Source organism: Perognathus longimembris, chromosome 16 (assembly GCF_023159225.1).
Source record: "Perognathus longimembris pacificus isolate PPM17 chromosome 16, ASM2315922v1, whole genome shotgun sequence".
Taxonomy (NCBI): Eukaryota; Metazoa; Chordata; class Mammalia; order Rodentia; family Heteromyidae; genus Perognathus; species Perognathus longimembris.
This window is the reverse complement of record NC_063176.1, coordinates 38,868,748-38,887,252: the sequence shown is the minus strand read 5'-3', so window position 1 is coordinate 38,887,252 and position 18,505 is coordinate 38,868,748. Positions and strand designations below refer to the sequence as shown.

Sequence of the window (18,505 nt, the reverse complement as noted above, 5' to 3'; positions counted from 1 at the left end):
TAACACTGTATCTCCATACAAGGTTACATTCTAAGGTGCAGGGAGTTAGTATTTAGGGATATGAATTTGGTGATGGGATACCATTCAGCCCATAGAAAGAGCCATCACAAAAATCCTTACCTGACAGAGTTACAGATGAATATTTCCTTCCCCACTTAATTATGGTATGTATATATTCTGAATACCATTAGAAATAAATGGATTCTCCAGAACCTCTTTCTCTTCTGTCTTTTTTTAAGTAGTACATTAGTGATGCTAGTTAAAATAAGCAGAACCAAGCTCTGCTTAATGACTGGATAATAGAAACCACATAACTATGTGGTCATCATAGTGAATTCCCATCATAAGACCTATATACAAAATGCTATGGTACTGAGTAATTGTAATTGCAATTACAATTGCAAGCCAATTCAGCAGTGATATTCACTAGGCACTATGTTGGTAATGAACTATTCAACTTGCAGGAGGGGGTGGGGGGGGCTGGGAGGGGACAAATTGGGAGAGAACGAGGGAATGGGTGACACTGTTCAAAAGGAAATGTACTCATTACTTGACTTATGTAACTTAATCCCTCTGTACATCATCTTTACAATAAAATTTTAATTAAAATGTTGCAAATGAATTACAAGTGAATTACAAATGAATTACAATTGTAAGCCAAGAGTCCTTTTGTGTCTAAGCCTATCCAATCACAGAAAAGATACCGCAACAACTAAAAAAATGTACCCCAAAGAGAGTATTTTCCATACATGGTGCTTTAGGATTGGATGTGAAATTAACAACAACAGCAGCAGCAAAAAGTGGGCTGTTATATTTCTACAGCTGAACTCAGACTGTGTGATTACTTTAAGGATGGGTTTTAGAATTTAGTTTGATCTGAGCTGGTTTTATAATGGCCAAGGCCTTTCATGAATCTGAATCCAAGTTGGTCATTAGAATACTGGATTTAAAAAAAGCTTGAGGCTAGGTACAGGTGGCTCATACCTATAACCCCAGCTACTCAGGAGGCTGAGATCTGAGGATTGTGGCTGGAAGCCAGCCCGAACAATGAAAGTCCTTGAGAATCTTATCTCCAATAAGCTACTCGGAAAAAGCTGGAAGTGGTACTGTGGCTCAGGTGGTAGAGTACTAACTTTGAGTAAAATGAAGCTCAGGGGCAGCACCCATTCCTTGAATTCAAGTCCCAGGACAAAGACGAGAGAAAGAAAGAAAGAAAGAAAGAAAGAAGAAAGAAAGAAAGAAAGAAAGAAAGAAAGAAAGAAAGAAAGAAAGAAAGAAAGAAAGAAAGAAAGAGAAGAAAGAGAGAGAGAGAGAGAGAGAGAGAGAGAGAGAGAGAGAGAGAGAGAGAGAAAGAAAGAAAGAAAGAAAGAAAGAGAAGAAAGAAGAAGAAAGAAAGAAAAGAAAGAAAGAAAGAAGAAAGGAAGGAAGGAAGGAAGGAAGGAAGGAAGAAGAAGAAAGAAAGGAAGAAAGGAAGGAAGGAAGGAAGGAAATAAAGAAAGAAAGAGAGAGAGGGAGGGAGGGAGGGAGGAAGGAAGGAAGGAAGGAAGGAAGGAAGGAAGGAAGGAAGGAAGGAAGGAAGGAGAGGGAGGCAAGCAGGCAGGCAAGCTTGGAGGATAACAGCTCTTACTTTGGGCACGACTAGCAATCAGCACTATTTTCGAGGCTGTCATTCCCCTCAGATATTGCTTCTTTCCTTCCATACAGGTTTATTGTGCTTCACCTCTCTTCTATTGTGGACAGTAGCTACTTGGTTTCTTTTGTGAAGTCTTTAGAGGAAGCCTCTCTCAGCACTACAGCCTGTGTAGTACTGTCTCACCAGAAGGATAGACCACATAGAATAGTCATTTTGGTGGTGCCTGTTAAAGATTTAAACTGCACCCTTAAGAACTTGCGCCTAGAAGGGTTTGGAGGACTTGCAGAGTCATCTCGCCATTTCCAAGTAAGAGAAGGAGAACAACTATTACTAAAGTTTACTGGAAACATATTTGGTTCAAGTAAGTGTGAAGACATCTCTTTTGTTTCCTATATCCGGTGGGCTAGAAGCCACCAACTTCAGAAGGAGTTCCTGAAACTTCTATCATTAAAGGAATATTTGGCCTAGAGAATGAAGGGGGGCAAAAAAGGAAGTGAAAAAGTTATATGTACTTCATTCCCTCCAGTCTCTTTTTTTCTGTATTGTGTGGATATATACTTACTGTAGGGAAAGGCAGTGAGTGGCATTCTTTTAGAATGGTCTCCATGATCACACTGTAAGTTGAAGCTAAGGTAATCTCTTTCCCATTTAATGCGTAAGCCATCTAAGCCTGATTCCATGCTTAGCCACAAGTATGTATTATCACAAAGATCTGTTCTAAACATATAATATATGGATATATCAGATAATTCCTGGCTTGCAACAGTTTGGCATAAAAAATGACTTTTCTGTTCTTTCCTTTCTTCCTTTCCTTTCCTTTCCTTCCTTCCTTCCTTCCTTCCTTCCTTCCTTCCTTCCTTCCTTCCTTCCTTCCTTCCTTCCCCTCCCTCCCTCCCTCCCTCCCTCCTTCCTTCTTTCCTTCCTTCCTTCCTTTTTCTCTGTCTCCCTCTCTGTCTCTCTCTCTGCTCTCTCTCTCTCTCCCTCTCTCTCTTCTGTGCTAGGGTTTGAACTTGAGAATTCTCACCTGCTAGGCAAGTTCTCTACAGCTTGAAACTCACTCTCATTCTTTTAATTTTTTTTTGGCCGTATTTCTATTTTTTAATAGAATCGTATTTAACCTCCCTGCCACTTCTGGGGCTCAGCTTCAGATCATAATCCTTCTACTTCTGCCTCCAGTGTGGCCGAGATTATATGACAACACTCAGGGATGCAAACAGGATGATGGCTATGACACATAATAGGAGGAAATGGGAGAAGACAGAGCATAGGTGAGGTGCAGGAGATACAGGAGAGAGCCAAAGACAAAGGAAAGGAAGGTAAAAAAAACAAGGGGGAAATGGTAGGAGGGAGAACACAGAAGTTGCTATTACAGCATTTCTCTGTCATTAATTTGAGTTTTTTGCTCTCTCTAAATTCCTTTTCCTGGGTGGCTTAGGAAGAAAAATTAATGAATTGGTTTTATGGGGATTTCTGGCCAAGGAACCTGCTGCAAAATTGAACTTTGTGTGTGTGTGTGTGTGTGTGTGTGTGTGTGTGTGTGTGCGCGTCACGTGTGTGTATTTAATATATATGTATACATTAATATGCATATTAATTTTAACAGATACTTTCTCTCTGATTTAGGAAATAACTCAAAATCAGTGCTCAATGTTGCTTAAACAAGACAAGGAGGCTTGAAAACAAAATTTTTCATTTTTTATATTATCACAGGAATAAGTGAAACCCATAGTATCTCAATAAGAAGCATCTTTTCCACTATTAAATGCAGAGTCTCAGTCATCTAAGGCCCTGATAGGATTTAGTGAGTTATGAGGATGTCAGAGAAGGAAGAGGAAAGAGAAAGGAAAGCAAGGAAGGAAGGGTGGAAGAGATTCCCTTCCTACATGGCTTTGGGAGCAGAAACCACAGTGTCTATCCTGGGGAAATCTCTCTGATGATAGAATCAAACACCAGAAGTGCGCTACCCAAACAAATGATGCAAATGATTTTCCTGTAATACTTAGAACAGCAGCTGTGTTTACCTACTGCCCTAAACAAGAGTCAGTTACTGTTCTTCTAATAGACAGTAGAACTGCATGTCCCATTGTCCCTCATGGAGATGAGGAGCCCAGGCTAAATTAAGACTGCCTGACGACAGATGGCCTGTGTGTTCAATTCCCATGTAAGGTATGGAGAAGACATCATTTTCACTTAAAGAAACTAAGTCAGGCAGGATACCCAGATTCTTTCTACTTTGCTTTTTCTAGAGATCAATGATCATATTAGAATCCTCTCTTCTTAAGAAGCCTTAAAAAAAAGATACCTGTTCTTCCATCAAAGCCTGGGCGAGTCTCTATGAATCAAGGAGAGGAAGCCAGGATTTCTATACAAGGGCCTCTTTCCATTCCTTCCGCCCTGCTTCCTTCCCTCTGGTTCCAGTTCTCTTGTACTTTTTATCTTCAGATTCCCTAGTGATCACGTTGAAAATTTTCCTTGTGCTTCTCCTTACATCAAATCTTATTCTCTTGCAAACTGTCATTTTTCTTTTTTTCCCCTTGTCACAGATGCAATTTTCTACTTATTCATTGAATTGTTGGTTCACTGTCAGTGTTTCTGCCTACAGTCTTGTGAACTCTTTTCTGTTCATAACAGTGAGATCATGTTATTTATTACTTGTAAGTCATCAATGATTCATTCTTATTTTATATATAAAGTGGCGTTTAGATCCACATTTTAGATCTCATATTTTTAAAATTGGCAATATGAGGTTTATACAGTATGGATTTGAATTTATGTAAATATGTCAACGTTTGAATCTTTGTACACATCTATAGGCTATTCCTTACAAAAAGCTGTGTATCAGGCATGGAATGTAATTTCTTTTCAAAGAAAGAGAGGAGAAATTTACTACTAAATACAATTTGTTGAGATAAAAGTATTTCTAGCTCTCTGTCACACAGACACACATACACACACGCACACACACACACACATACACACACTGCCCTATCCTCTCACTGGGCACAGCAAAAAATTTTAATGAAAGAAGGATGTAATCAATTTTACAATGTCCTAGTGAAGCAAAAATAAATTTAATCAAAGAATAAATACTCATCATTATATTCCTTAAAAATTTAGCTTTCATATAATTTTCTATCATATCTATCATTTTTGAAGCATTTAACATGTTTCAGGTGCCATGATTATCATTTCATTTAGTTGGGAAGGGGAAATTCCTATGAGGTAAAAGTTAATTCACTTGATTTAGGATAAATAAGTTAAGACTTTAAAAGCTATTAAGTTTGAAATTACTAGATAAATATTACGGTATAAACAAATGATAGAGGCTAGATATTAGTTACATCTTCGTGGAGCATATATTACTGTATTCTCCATTATTGCTTCCTTAAAATTTTTTTTTTTTCTGGTTCTGGGGCTTGAACTCTGGGGACTGCCTTCTGTTGTTCAAGATTAGCACTCTAGGGGCTGGGGATATAGCCTAGTGGCAAGAGTGCCTGCCTCGGATACACGAGGCCCTAGGTTCGATTCCCCAGCACCACATATACAGAAAACGGCCAGAAGCGGCGCTGTGGCTCAAGTGGCAGAGTGCTAGCCTTGAGCGGGAAGAAGCCAGGGACAGTGCTCAGGCCCTGAGTCCAAGGCCCAGGACTGGCCAAAAAAAAAAAAAAAAAAAAAGATTAGCACTCTATCACTTGAGCCACAGTGCCACTTCAGGCTTTTTCTGTGATTACTTAGAGATAAGTGTCTCACAGACTTTCTTACCTGGGATGGCTTCAAACTGCAATCCTCAGATCTCAGCATCCTGAATAGCTAGGATTACACGTGCGAGCCAACAGCTCCTGGCTCCTTACAAAACATTTTAATGAATAATATAGATATATCTGTCTTAGGAAACAGTGATGCTTTTTCTGCTGTTTAGAATACCAAGTCAAAAGATCCTGTTACAGGAACAACAGCAGAGGTGAAAGGTTATTTTTACAAAGGCTTCAGTATTTTCAGTAAGGGATTGAAAAGATGTTTAAGGAGCTATTCACCACATTTTCTTAGGAACTTTAGTAACTAAGCCCTGTAGTTATTTGATATGGCAGTTTGAGGGCAGCTCCATCTATTTCTGCTGCAGTGGAAAACTTTTATTTCTGGGCTATTCAAAAAGGTGGCCACTAGACATGCACGGGTACTGGCATTGTCAACTGTGGTTAGAGTGCCTGAGGAGTTGAACTTTCGATGTTATAATTCAATAATTAGTTTTCATTGAACCTTTAATAACCATGTGTTACAGGAAAGTTTGGTAGTTCAATGTACTCTGTGAAATCCTGATAATGTACAACATGATACTAGCAATTAGGAGAATGAGAAGACATCATTACCAAAGGGTGAAGATAGTTTCCTAAGTGCTGAAAAAGGTGAATGTTTTCAGTGGTTTCTTTTGGTAGCAAAACAGAGAAAGAAGAAAACCAAACCTGGGAATGAGAGCACATGGGCTCAGTTAAGGTTGAGGTGAAATCTTCCTAGTCCTTTGCTGTCTTAGCTCACTGCTGCTTTGTCAAGTTAGGTGATGATTGATATCCGATATTCACTCACAAAACTTAAGTAATCCTGCTTTTAATGTGAAATGATTATTTTCAGATTTAAATAGAATGAAGGCAACATGGTATGCTCCAATAGTAACAAACGTGTTTTTGCCTCTACTTAGGTAATGGGAGGGATTATGGAAAAGAATTCAAACTTATTTTTCACTTACAAAGAAGACCCAGGCTGGAACTCCAAATCAAAGAGGTGGATGAATTTGGGAACTACAGCTGTCCTCATTACAAGGGCACTATTGTAATTTACAAAGTACCTACAGAAAAGAAAGTCCCCAACTTGGACCAATCTCTTATACTTCATGAAAGCCATTGTCATTTGCCAATTTGCAAATTACCACTGAGATTGCCAAAGGTGAGGAATTGTACTTTCCAGATTACCTTATTTTGTTGTTTTCTTTCACCACAATAGTCAGTTGTCCTTGTTAACAAGATAATAATAAATTTATAAGAAGGAGTCATTTGAACCAATTTTAGAATGGCAGAATAAATATTTGGCTACATACTTCATAGTAGTTTTTATAATGAGAACAATTTCAATTGATCTATTGCTCACAGTATACTGTTAATAACTGTAGAAATAGTGTCATTCATTTTCCGTAACTACATCTGAATCAGTAAGAAGTCATTGATGGGAATGCTTATTGAATGCTTTTTAGAATATAGGAAAAGAATCATATTGAACATCAACTGTTTTCACTGATCCTTGATAAATCCTGTGGGATTGTCTTATGAGTTAATGTTCCCATGTAATAGCCTTACTATTGTCAGAGAGTAGAATTAAGTTATTTGTCCAAAACAATTAGAAAAATTGACACATCCTATAGCTACATATACAAGTTCTGTCCACAATTTATCTCAAATATATTGTTAATTAGAAATGTAACAAAAATCCTTTTATCTTGGACAAACTTCTTATTTTTTAAAGAAATACAAAATTATTTTGCAAGCTTTTACTTTTTGTGCTGCAAGTGGAAGAAACATGTTTTTAATGCAGAGAGTTTATGCTGACTTTAAGTACATCAGTAATACAAGTGATTAATAAAATATCCTTAGCTTCTGAAATAGAAAATGTGTATACTAGGCATTATGATAAATAAAGATTTATAGGGAATATTTTATAGCTAAAGTCTGCATTTTTAGGAATGGTACCTACTGTCCACATAGGACTATCATCAAATATTAACAACATGTTGGACTGAAATGAAATATACTGTGTAGTATCAGATATACATAGATTAAAATGATACAAATATATACAAACAGATATATGCACACATACACATTTATATACCTACAGATATATTTGTTTATACTAATTGTATAGTAACTGTATAATATCTTCATTATATTAAGTCAAATGAAATATTATTAAATTAATTTGCTTGTTGTTTAAATTTATGTGATAGTAGAATATTATATGACTCTAAGTATGTTTCTGTGGAGTAGTTCTCTTCTAAATGAGTTTGTAACCCATTCAAAACATGTACACAACATTATAGTTAAAGGTAATAGCTGATTAGACCAATGGTATAAGAAATATAGTAACAGTGGTCAGAGGAAGGAAATGGCTATTCTGGAAGCTGAAAACAATACAAGGATTGTGGTGAGTACAGCATTTTTATCTGAGCTTTGTAAGTTGGTAGGAATTTGGCCATTAAAAATGAAGGGAATAAAAAGCAAGTTAGGGTTAGCAAGTTAGAAGAAATGGAATGTGCTTGATTGCAATGACAGGCATAATTTTCCAGAAAATCATACTTCATATAAAAGCCCTTATAGTAAGTATGAATATGCTAAAGTTGTTAATACTTTACATGCATTGCGACCTCAAATATTAACCAACAATTGTATGAGGCATTATCATTTTTCTCATTTCATAAGAAACTGAGACAAAGTCCTGTACCTAAATGGCAATGCTGGGGATCAAACTAAGGAAATATTCTTCCCATGTGTTTAACTGTAGCACTTCTGCCATCTCCTTAGCTGATAAAAGCTCTGCTACTGGAGGAAATAAGATGGGGCTGAGGTATTCTTTGTTCCTTGCAAATTGTATGGCAAATCCATACATATATGGTGCGTTACTATAGATGTACTATTAGAAATATGCAGCAAATAATATTCTATGGACACTGACCAATTAGAGTGGCTTTTCTGAATTAGAGCAGACTTATAGAGAAGTTCTGTACTTGCTAGCTTGAGGAGAACCAGGACTTCCTGCAAAGCATGCATAGGTAGCATACTGAAAATCATGATATTTTAAAATATGTGTATGGCCAAAAGTGTACAACAACTATCAGTTGTGTTTTTCTGCTCTTAATTTTCATCTTGTTTCCTGTCCATAACTAGTTTTCTTCTATCTTCTCATTTTCTTCTCTTCTCCTAGAGTTTTGATAGTTGATGTATTTATTCTATTCTATTCTGTTCTAATGTGTTCAGTAGTAGAATACATGCTTAGCATGGTAAAGGCCCTGAATATAATAATCAGCATTGATAATATAATTCTTTGTATCTATGGGTGCAGTCCAGTGTTCCTATGCACATATACAACCAACAGATTAGTTAATTATCATGTCTACCACTTGAAGAATTTATTTCAAAATAGGTAGAAGTGAAGATTTTGAATGTTCTTCCAAGCTAGTTCTTTATCATTCAGGTTTTGCTCATATTACTTGTTTTCATTATCCCCTATTTCTTTGAAAGTCATTTTTTGTTTTGCTTGTTTGATTTTTTTTTTCTGCCATTCCATGGCGTTTAAGTTGGGCCTGGGCACTGTCTCTGAGCCATTTTGCTCAAGGTTAGTGCTCTACCACTTGAACCACAACTCTACTTTTTTTGGTGCTTAATTAGAGATAAGAGTCTCATGGACTTTCTTGGACAGGCTGGCTTTGAACCATTATCTTCAGTTATCTTGAGTAGCTAGGATTCTGGGTATGAACCACCAATACTTAGCTAAAAGTCACCTTTTAACCTGTTACTCTCTTTAGATTTACTTCTGTCCAAACATCCTCAGTTGAAACAAATATAGAACAGTTTCTGGCATGCTGTAAGCATGCTAAGTATATTTGGTCTCACCTGGAGCTCTCTCAGGGATATGAGAACTACATCTGAGGAGGGCCATGCTGGTGCTCACATTGTCCTGCTCAAATTTCTATTGCAGTGCTAGGTGGCTGGTAGATGCTTCTGGATATTTGTGACCATGTGAGTGAGGAAATTTCAGCAAGCCTTAATAATGTCCAATCTTGGAAGGAGACTGGTTTGTTTAAAGATGGGACGTTTTAACCCCCTGCTTCTTGCAATGTGTCATGTGTACTTCACTTTTTCCTCCAGATGGGGTTTGTCCAGGGCTTTCCGGACTCAATCTCAAGCCGTCTCATGCTTAATGCCTTCACAAATAAGTTCCTCAGAATTGAGAAAGACTCTGTGGTGGAGGACACTCTTTTCCTCTTTTCTAAGTAGTACACTTAAATGGGAATTGAAACTACAACCTTTCTTTTTGTCGGACTGTGAAAACAGACTTTGTCCATAAAGTGCAGAACTACAAAATTCTATTTAAGCAGTAATAAAATGTGTTATTTTTTAGGAAACAAAAGTAGCTTTATTAGAATCATTTTCTGTTAATGAACATGGCATTATTCACAAAGGTATACACGTAGCATAATTTATGTGAGGTTATTTGTCAAAATTTAAGTGCTCTACATATACAAGACAAACAGAAAATAGTATTTGAAGTATAAATGGTATTGTTTATTTTTTTCCAGAAATAGAACAAATAATAAAGTGTTAAACATTACATAAAGTGAACTCAATTCAGAAACATTTTAAAATAGTATCACTTTAAATAATACTTGGGCTTAACTCCCCCTCGCCAGCCTCCACACACACACACACACACACACACACACACACACACACACACACACATACACACACACACAGCAGAGCAATCTCTATATTGGGAGAGGGCTAATGTGTTTAAAGGGTACACAGGGGCTGAATTTATCTTATATCTTTTGTTCAAAACTGAAGAAACTTGTGAAAGATAGGCCTGTAGATATTCAGAAATAAATACATGTTATATATACATATAGAACAATACACATTCACATACAAATAATTACAGGTTGTAACGTTAAGTTACTACATCTAATTCCCAACAGATATGAAAATACTTCTACTTCATGCTTGAGGATCTTAGTATTTTTAGTACCCTATTCTCCATTTTTCATTCACTAATATATTTAGTGATTCAACAAACACATACTTGTTCCTATTTCCCAACATATAATGGTGCTCCTGTATTGTACAGTTCCATTATGTTTTTGAAGTCTGTCTCTCAATCAATTGGCAGAATTATACGTAAAGCCATCAGTAAAATCACGGCTGCCCCTAAAATAACTCAATGACACTCAGAGTTTCGTCCTCACATGTATACGGATGCTTTGATCCAAGAACGACAATAAAGGCTTCATACTGTCCATGATATTGAATTTTATGTGCGCTATTTTTTCTTAAACATAACATGTCATTAAAGTCAATTTATAAATTAGGTTTGGTAAGATATTAACAACTATAACCAACAATGAAATAAGACAATGATCATATACTATCATCAAACATGCTGTCACATAAAATGTATGAGTCATTTATTTCTGGAAATTCTCATTGAATATTTTTGAACCACAGTTGACCATGCATAACTGAACACACAGAAAATACCACAATTCCACAGAAAAGGGGGAACTACTGCACTAGGTTCTATGTGAAGCATGAAGGTGATCATCATTGACTCAGCTTCCTCTCTTCTTCTCTTCTCCCTTTCTTATCCAGCTCTAACCACAGTGACTTTCTTTCTATCTCTCAAATGTCCCCCCCACACTTCTGTTTTCATTCTTTTGTGTGAATCCCTCGGCCTACAATGTCTCTTTATCAGGCCACTTGACACTGTCACTTCCTTCAATCCTTTTCTCAGCTTTTACTTTCTCTGCAGTGCCTACTTTGTATCTGTTTAGTATATAGTATGCTACTGTTCTCTTAATCTGCTACTCAAGATTCTATTCATCTTGACCTGTATTACTTTTCCTCCAAGGCATTGATATTTTCCAACATGTATTTCCTCATGAATTATATTTAACACAGAAGTGGCTTCTACCCCACAACTAGAATGGATGCTCAATGAAGATAGGGAGCTTTGTTTTCATGACCAATCAGATCATTAGATCATCAGATCATTAAATTCTTAGTAATTATTTGATGAATGAATGAGTTCATAAATAGACTTAGCTTTTTAAATGACAAATAAAGAAAAAGAGTAAAATGAGAAGTGACAAGGAAATAAATTATTTTCAGAGGATGGAAAAAGCTTGAGGTGTGTATGTGTGTGTGCCTCTATGTGTGGGTGTTTGTGTGTGTATGTGCGCATGCAAGCGAGTGTGTCAGTATTGGGGCTTGAACTCAAACACTTGTGTACTTGCTTGGCTTTTGTACTCAAGGATGACACTAACATTTGGGCCACATCTCCACTTTCAGCTTTTTGCTGTTTAATTGAAGATAAGACTCTCAATGGCTTTTTGCCTGGGCTGGCTTTGAACAATGATCCTCAGATCCAAGCCTCTTAAATAGCTAGGATTATAGGAGTGAGCCACCAGTGCCCAGGTATGGAGGCATGTTTTTGAGATGGAATGGCCCAGGAAAACCAAACAGGGGAGGTAACTTCTGCAATTAGAAGAAACTAGGAACTTATATACTGTTACGATCAAGAAAACATCATCATCAGGAGGAAGGCAGAAAGTACTCTGTGAAGGGCAGGAGCTTCAGGTCAAGGCCTTGAAGAACCATAGCTAGGATACAATGAGGACTGTGGAATGATAATGTGGCTTAAGCGATAGAGAAGTTCCTGGTAATATTTATAGCCGAAATACTGTTCACAAATTGGTCAAATCAATGATATCTGTGAAAATAAATGGCTTCCTAGAACCTGTTGGCTCTAAATCATTTTAATTCATTCAATACTCTTATCCCCATTTTCTGACATATAATATAATGATATTGAAAATGCTCAAGAAATTCAGATTGAGCAAATGGAGTAATTGTATTTAATGTGCACAATGAATAAAAATGAATGGTGTAACTTGAGGGTAGGGAATGGGAGGAGAGAAAAGAAATTCTGTTCATATTGTGTACAGTTGTACATTTGGAAGAAAGAAAGCAAGTTTTAAATAATTAGACTGCCAAAAAAATTTAGGGGGAAGACAGTAGATGAATGTTTTATGTGTGTGGACTTTTGAAATCAATCTATATAGGTGCCTGTCTCACTTTTAGTGATTGGTATCTGCTTGGGTTGTGAGAAACTGTTATTCTTCCCATCCACTCAGTTTGCTCTGAGCAAAGGAAGGCTCTAGGTCTAATGATTGGAATTGATTTGAGGTTGGAATTTCCTGGCAAAACCTAAAGTACAGATTTATGTAAGCCCTCTGTTGACCCAAGTTTTGTTAGCCTAAACTTCCTTTAAAAAAAAAACTGAACACATGACATCCATTTCTAGTAAGTATGGTACTGTTTCAACACTTAATTCTTCACCACATGGACTGATATCCTGTGTGAATCAGAGAGCATGTCCACACCAGGGTAGAAGTCCATTTGTCACCATGTCACATTCACTATTTTCTCACAATTCTATGCTTTCATTTCCATCTTCCTGCCTTGCTAGGAGTGATATGTTTTCCTAGAAAAATGAACTATTAGAGTACTCTTGAACAATTAAAAGAAATCTGAGGAATAAAAAGCATTTGCAACCTCAGGTCCTTCTGCCATGCTTAGATTTTTACAACTGTAATAAAATTTTATTAGAGTTCAAAAGTAAAATGGAATTTATTAGCCTATGGCTAACTATTAGAGAAACAGATTAGAAAAGATATATGGATTTTTAAATCCCTATTTAAAAAATCAAGGGTGTTTGTCTTTGTGTTTTACTGTTTCTGTGATCTTCTGGCCACATAATTGTTTAAACTCAAAATCATACTTTGGACACTAGTGTTAATTTTAGCAATATGACCATTGCTTTATGTATTGCACTCTATCGATTACAGAAGAAAATGATTGGAATCATAGCAAGGAAAGCTTTTAGGCTACACCTCCCAGTCTTTTTCAATCTGAAAACATTTTTTTCTAAATATTCTCACTTGTTTTGAGTGTCTTTGTCTCTCATTTCACATAATCATCTCTACAGTAGCACTGGTTATTAATTCATCAGAGTGACGCCAGGGAAAGATAGTTGTGGCCATCTCCCTATATAAGAATGAGGAAAACAGGAAGAAAGCTTGTTTAGGCAGAAATAGGATTCTGCAATCTTTTCCTAGAAAATGCTTTTCCCACAAATTTGATCAGAAGTTACATTTTTCCTTTTCATACCCTATCCACTTCCTCTTCATTTCCCCTCCCTTTTGTCACTCATTTCCTGTTCCTCTTTCCCTGCCTTCTTCCTTCTCCATTCCCTCTCACCCTACTCTTCCTTCTTCTTCCTTTAACTTTTGTCCATGAAAAAGAAGGTTTTGTCTGCTCAGAAGTCAGAAAAACTAACCAAGAAATTAAGAACTACGTGTTCATGTGGCTTCTATAATTCTTCGGAAATGGAAGAATGTATATTCTTCCCTGTTTGGAAACATTTGATAATTTAAAAAGGAATTGATATTTTTATGTTTATCATATGTTATAGCCCTTAATGTTGTAAATGAGGAAAATATTGTTTATTGATTCAATTTTCTTGTTTATATATTTCAAATATCTTTGATTTTCCTTTTTAAAGGAGATCAGTCCACATGTCAATTAATAAACATTAAGTACCTAATAAATAATAAACATTAAGTACCTAATAAATATGAAATATTTTGAAGGATTAAAAATGTAATAGTAATAAATGTTAGAGTGACAGCCTCTTAAGCAAACTAAATCCAGTTAAGGAAATTAAACTTTTAAATACATAGAACAGTTTGAGATAAATAATGAAGTAGCCCAGTATGGCAGTATCTGAAGACAGGAATTGATCATTGCCAGTGAAATCCTGAGATGTGAAGTGCTAGTGACTTTTGAATAAAGATGTATTGCCTGTGGGCTACGGTGACTCGAAGGTGCCTAACAGAGCAAGCCAGTGTTAACATTGAAAGAAGAAGAACGAAAGAGGCAGTGAATTCCACTCAAGAAGGATGGCCAAAGCAGAAACTTGACCTGGAAGAGCATAAGATCTATTTTGTGTAAGATTTGGATAAGTCATATTGAAAATGATTTCATAAAAAATTCTGGAGGGGTTCTGAATACTTAGTTTAGGTCAACAAAATGTTGGTCAAAACTCATCCAAAAGGATGTGACTGATTTTTAAGACATGGAGAGTCTGTTCCAGACTTGAGGAAGTTCTATGCTCACTGTGATTATTATGATGCCCATAAGAGTCAGAGGTTCAAGCCAGATACACTTACTTTACCAGAGTACATAAATTACTCATTTACTAGAGGTTTTTTTTTTTGTGGGAGGAATGAGCATAGCCATAATTAAGGATAGAGAAGTATGTATGTATTTTATAAATAAATTAAACTTAGTAAACATTTATGAAGTGCTGGGATATTTGAAGTGTTTAAATATTACTACTTTATTCTCATTTGGTGTATTTAGTGTTTTGCAGCACATGTGATGCTTTGCCCACTTGTTTGATAATAAATGAAGACAGTGACTCAAAGTTTCTCTATTCCAGACTGATTCTGATAACTTTCCTTCACTCTTTATTTCATTCCACGTGTTTTCTGAATCCTTTCAATTCTCGCTTGGTTTATTTGTGCAGCCATCATTGGATGAACCTTCCTTCCATCTATTCCAGAATCTTTGATTTTGGCAGGGGGGTGGGTAGGGGTGGCTTCTCTGAACTCATTCATAGAGTCACCAGGATCCTAACACTCTTTCATTTCATGGATGAGTTTATCAAGGCCTGATAAAGGCTTCTTCCTTCTGTCATGATCAGATAGAAGCCTTACAGAATGAATGATTCTCTATGGGGCAAGCATTTAGAAAAATAATGAAGAAGCAGTGATAAAGCAGGCTGCATGAAAGTAGATTGGCTTTAAACAAAGAATTATTTGAACTACACAAAAACATAGACATGGGTTCCATTTCTGGAAGGATCCTGCTTTCAGTGTGAGACCTGATTGCTAGATTTTTTCTGTAGACCATTCCCTGTCAGCAGTTCTTACTCTGAACTTGGTTCTTACTTTATTCCACATTACACTTACTTCTGTATATGTTCATGCGGGCTTGCAGACTTTCCATGAGGAGGCATTTCCTGTCATTGTGAGGGTCAGACATCTCTGCTCCAGGGTTCAGGAAGTTCTATGCTGACTGTGATTATTATGATGCCCATAAGAACAACAACTGGATAGTGGATGATTGTGGTGTTCTTTATTTAAACATAGTTTTGCATCTGTGTATATGTGGCTGTAAGTTTTTGAATGCACACAAAAAGAGGCTATGCAATGAGCCAACATAGACTCATCTCCCATCAATTTCTGCCACCACTGTTTTATCTGACAGCCATGTTTCTTTTTGAAGGGATTTTATTTTTTAGGAAATCACAGAAAACCTGTTAACTATAAATAAATACTACTGAGCTCATTTCTAAATGTGAAAGACAAAGGATGGGCCCAATATCATTGTTTTTCTCATGAGCAATGACTACCTAATCTACTACCCAGTCTATGATTTTCTGTAACCAACTACTTCAGGTGATTTATTTTTTTTTGGAAAATACTTTTTATTGTGATACAAAGGACAAAAAAATCTGATTTGAACTGACTTCTTTATGCTATTTTCTTACAATATCAAATCATGTCTAGAAATTCCAATAGCAATTCACTTTCAACACCATTGATCCTTGAATTTGAAGAAGCTAAGCTAACTTGGTTTTTAGTATTCTACTAATTGAGCCACAGCTCTACTTTTGCCTTTTCTGGCTAATCGGAGAAAAGACTGTCACAAACTTTCCTATCTGGGCTGGCTTCTTAGCTTCCTGAGAAGCTAGGATTACAGGCATGAGCCACTGGTGCCTAGCAAACTTTTTGTTTTTTTTCAAATTTTTATTATCAAACTGATGTACAGAGAGGTTACAGTTTCATACGTGAGGCTTTGGATACATTTCTTGTACTGTTTGTTACCTTGTCCCTCAAACTCCCTCCCTCCTCCCCCTTTCCCTTCCCCCCCCCCAGGTGTTCAGTTCACTTTCACCAAACAGTTTTGCAAGTATTGCTTTTGTAGTTGTTTGTCTTTTTTTACCCCGGTGATTTATTTTTTAAAGTGATCTAAGAAGACCCACTCATTGCATAGGGTTTAGGTTTGCCTGTGTGTAAACCTCTCTTGAATTCTCAATATAGACTATGTTTTTTTTTTTTCCTTTTTTTTATCAGCTGTGGGGCTTGAACTCAGGGCCTGGACACTGACTCTGTGATTTTTTTGCTCAAGGCTAGTGCTCTACCATTTTGAGCCACAGTGCCACTTCCTACAATTGTTATTGTAGACATGATGCACACAGGGGATACAATTACATTAGTCTGGTAATGAGTACATTTTTTGACGTGTTAATCTTCTATCATTCTTTCCCATGTTTTCTCTCCTGACCCTTATCCCCAACAAATTGTATAGTTCACTTTCAACATCTTGTGAGTCTCATTGCTGCATTTGTTCACCCTTTGTCCCAACATTTCTAGCTCCCGCTTACTCTCCCCCAAAGAGATATACTTACAAATAAAAGTTACAGAAATAAAAAATGAAAAAGGAGAAAAAAAGCAAACAGACAAAAACCCAAAGCAAAATAACAAAGAAGACCTCTTGTTTCCATTTCTTGGAGTTCATTTCAATAAACATCGCTTTATATGATCATATGCACATACTTTACAGGCATTATTTCAATATACCCCTATGCACAATTCAGAGGTAGGCCTATCACTTCTGTGTCCTAGTAAGAGTGTTCAGGAAGAGTTTAGATAGCTTGCCTCAGCTTGAAAAGTGTCTCAGGAATGGCATATGCTACAGAATCATTCATGTTTTATTGTTTCCATTTCCTTCTATTCTCCATACACACCAAGATCCTAGAGTCCTAGAGATTATTCTGTCTAGGCTTGCTTTGAATTATGATCCTCCCTGAGTACTTAGATTACCCACGGGGGCCTGTAGCAATCAGATTTTGTGAAGAATTGGAAGAAAAAATTACTTTTTATATATGTGTGTATTGAAGGCTATCAATAAAAGATGTTGCTCAATTTTAGCCCTTTTTTCATAATTTTGGAATTTCAGGTGCCTAATTTACTTGTTAGGACAGTACATATATTAGCTTAAAATAAAAATAGATTCACATGGTAAGACAGTTCTTCTCTTTTTTAATTCTTTCTCTAATCTTGTGAGTAAAACTCAGGTTGGTGTTAGCATCTTCCTAATACTTACAAAACTCACTTTTAAATGACCATTGATACCTGGTTTAGAATCTTGGCTGGAAACAGAATTTAATAGCACTGTTTTGTTTTAATTGATTTGTTATTAGTGTTTCTTTAGGTTTATACAAATGAAGTTTCTTTTGAAACTGTATTTTATAGGCAACAAATGGGAATTCTAAGGAAAAACTATTAAATAATATTTTGAATACATTGAATATTTAAACTATTACCTTTTCTAAATCGTATTACATAATTCAATGCCTCTTTTTTTTTATGGAATTGGGAAACAAATACTGTTATTCATCTTTTCTTTGTGGTAGTATACTGTGGTGTGAGTTCATGGCTTCAGGTTTGACCAACAGAGATTCTACCACATAAGACCCCCTAAAAAAAAGAAAAAAAATAGTGCTGTACATTAGTTGTACAGAGCATTGTTGTGACATTTCCATACATTTAATGTATCTCAATCAAATTCATCCCCTGTCACTCTCCTTTACTCCCTATCCCTTCTAAAACAGTTTTCATTGTTATGCATGTAAGGTGCTTCAACCATTTTCATCTTCTCTGTTGCCTTAGTTACTCTTCAAATAAGGTCTTGCTTTCTACACAGATTAACTAAGACTCAGATGTTCATATTTGTTTCCTGCATAGATGGGATGACAGCATGTGCCATTGTACCCAGCTTCTGAGTAGCTAAGATTATAGCTGTGATTCACCCTACTAGTTTATGTTTGTATGTTAAGTGAAAGAACTGACAAACAGGGAATATTTAGCTTAATGTCATAGTTGAATGAGTGTTGTGATCAGCCAGTAACTTCTTTCCCTCA

General features: G+C 36.3%; 1 protein-coding gene across 1 annotated transcript in view; it reads left to right on the top strand.

Annotated features, from left to right (window-relative positions):
* The window catches only part of Dthd1 (death domain containing 1), a 51,965-nt gene that overhangs the window by 26,714 nt on the left and 6,746 nt on the right, over positions 1-18,505 (top strand). Inside the window, exons 7-8 of the mRNA XM_048364469.1 lie at positions 1,705-1,994; positions 6,327-6,571. Coding sequence (XP_048220426.1) covers positions 1,705-1,994; positions 6,327-6,571 — 535 coding nt within the window. The remainder of the gene's footprint in view (positions 1-1,704; positions 1,995-6,326; positions 6,572-18,505) is intronic.